The sequence below is a fragment of the Montipora capricornis genome, chromosome 10, assembly GCF_036669925.1.
Source record: "Montipora capricornis isolate CH-2021 chromosome 10, ASM3666992v2, whole genome shotgun sequence".
Lineage (NCBI taxonomy): Eukaryota > Metazoa > Cnidaria > Anthozoa > Scleractinia > Acroporidae > Montipora > Montipora capricornis.
The window spans coordinates 26,143,388-26,145,887 of NC_090892.1; the positions used below are offsets into that span (position 1 = coordinate 26,143,388).

Here is a 2,500-nt window from a genome sequence, read left to right on the forward strand (position 1 = left end):
CAATTTGGCAGTCATAAGAATGCTCATAACAAATTTAAGTGATTTTTATCTTTATAGGATCATGTATCATGGCTGCTGCCAGAGCCAATTATCAATCGCTTCTTCAAAGAAATGGACAACATTCAGCAATGTCGCAGAGTGTTAAAAAACCCACTGCCAAATGGTCATGTGGGAAGGGTGGCTTATTTTATTTCCATGTCCCATGTCTTCAAGCAAAGCAGACAAGAAAGGGCTCACATCTTTTACTTCTTAACGGCTGACAGTGACCAAGTTGTAACAAGTGTGGAAGCAGAGGATCTTTGTAAAATGCTATTGGACTGCTATGTAACTGCATTAAAGAAGACTTCTGGGGGGGCCAAATGGAAACTGCAGACAAACCCAGAGGCAAATCATAGATTTGCAAAAAATGCAATCAGAGATCTGCTAGGGAACAAAAGTGATCCAAGCTGTGTCACACCTGAGGAGTTCAAACTGTGGTTTGATAAGTTTCCATTGATAGAAAAGTTGTTCCTTGCTGTGATGAAGGCTGCATTTTTGGATGTGGAGAGCTTAGTTGAAGAGAAACCACATGGCCTAGAGGAAGGATGCGAGGAGAGCATTGCCCATGTTCAATATGACAGGTCAGTTGCAGCCAGAATAAAATTAATTATGATTTTTTAATTTAGCTTTTGTAATTACGATAATATAATATAATGATGGTGATATATAATGATTAATTTGCGGAAAGTGTGACGTACAGGTGGCAATACTTTGGAAAACAAATGCATGAGTGAGTCGAGTTCTCCAGAGTTTTGCATCAAGTGAATAAAAATCCGTACAAAGCACTTTCTATGCTGTAATTTGTTTATTGTATATAATAGCAAGAATTAAACATTGGTTATATTTTTCACGTGAAGAAAACTACATGTCTATGCGAAGCGGATTGAACATATATTACCTTCTTCACATGTGAAATATAGCAGATATAGAATTCTATTTGCAACATTTAAATTATTTATAAAATTCTTGGTAGTGTACATATAAAATAAAATAAATAAATGTTTATGATAATAATAGTGATACAGGGCTCAAAATTAAAAGTCCAGTTGCAGTTTTGCAACAAGATATGCAAACTTTAATAGGCACATTAGTTTGCAAATTCTTGTTGCAAGGTATCTTATACTCTTAATCATGGGTCATCAGGCTGCATCATTGAAACTTAAGGACGGTGCCTACTATTGTTATTGCGCATACGTTCTGCGCATCTTGAGATACTCGAGTTTCCTATCGGTGATGCTCACTAATACAGGGATATTTTTGTGCACAGTTTAAAACTATCCGGTTAAAGTAGATCTTAGCAAGTAGTCTTGGTATCCAAAAAGAAAACTAGGGCTAACCATGCATTTTTGAGAGATAATTGAGCTTCAATTTGAGAAAGAACACCATACATTGCTTTGTATTTTAATTTAATTTATTAATTAATTAAGCTTTTTACAATTACTATTCATGAATTATCTCGGAAAAATGTGTGGTTACCCCCAGTTCCCTTTTTGGAATTCAATGACACTTGTCAAGATCTACATTTCCTGCATAATCATAAACAGAGCAAAAATACCTTTGATTTAGTAGGCACCGTCCTTAAGATACAATGTAGGCACCAGGGTGTCCAGTTCCTATTTTTTCCTATTTTTTCCTACTTTTTGAGCCCATTCCTATTTTCTCCTATTTTTTATCCAACACCCCCTATTTTTCCTATTTTTTTAGCTGGTGAAGCCAAAATTTGTAATAAAATTGAAAATGGAATTATAGTTGAATGTGTTTTATAGTGAGATTTATCATAAAGCAAGTAGTATGTTGATTCTGATGTTCTAATATTGGTAAAAGTAATAGCCACATTTGGTCTTTCTATGACCTCTATTACCTATTAGAGTTCTGTTAAGAACTTTATTATATTGTTACTTTTTGTATAATTTTCTAGTGCACCTACATGTATTGTATGTAGTGTTATATTTCTCATGACTATTAAATAATAAGCTGTGTATAATATCCCACTGAACATGCATATCAGTATTTGTACAAGTCTTGTTAGCTTTTATGTTCATCTTTGAAACTGAAACTGAAAACTGGACATGTCATCAAGTTGTTGATGGTAAGTGTCTCTAACACTTTTGGCAAACCTTTTGGCAAGGGTTTAGAGGAATATGGGAAAGACATTGAACAGCTTTGTGTGGACATTCACTCCCTTTTCAAGTACAGTCCAGCTAGACGAGAAGAATATCACACTTTACAATCTGCAATGGGTGTGGAGATGCACATGCAATTTCCAAAAGCATACCGAGGTGAGATGGCTTAGTTTGGGTCCTTCTGTGTGAAGAATTTTGGAGCAGTGGGATTGCATCTGCATCTTTGTGTAGGATATGGGAAAGGATCCAAAATCAGCTCTTCAGAGTGTTGTTTACTAGTTGGTATCGGCAATGTTAACTGACGAAGAAGGAAAGAAAACAACGGCACAGCTGGAATT

The 2,500-nt window shown here is 35.4% G+C and overlaps 1 protein-coding gene and 1 pseudogene across 1 annotated transcript in view; both read left to right on the forward strand.

Annotated features, from left to right (window-relative positions):
• LOC138018805 (MTOR-associated protein MEAK7-like) overlaps positions 1-2,500 on the forward strand; it is a 23,701-nt gene that overhangs the window by 6,121 nt on the left and 15,080 nt on the right. The window contains exon 2 of the mRNA XM_068865480.1: positions 58-620. Coding sequence (XP_068721581.1) covers positions 58-620 — 563 coding nt within the window. The remainder of the gene's footprint in view (positions 1-57; positions 621-2,500) is intronic.
• Positions 2,126-2,500, forward strand: part of LOC138018738 (uncharacterized) — a 1,649-nt pseudogene continuing 1,274 nt past the window's right edge.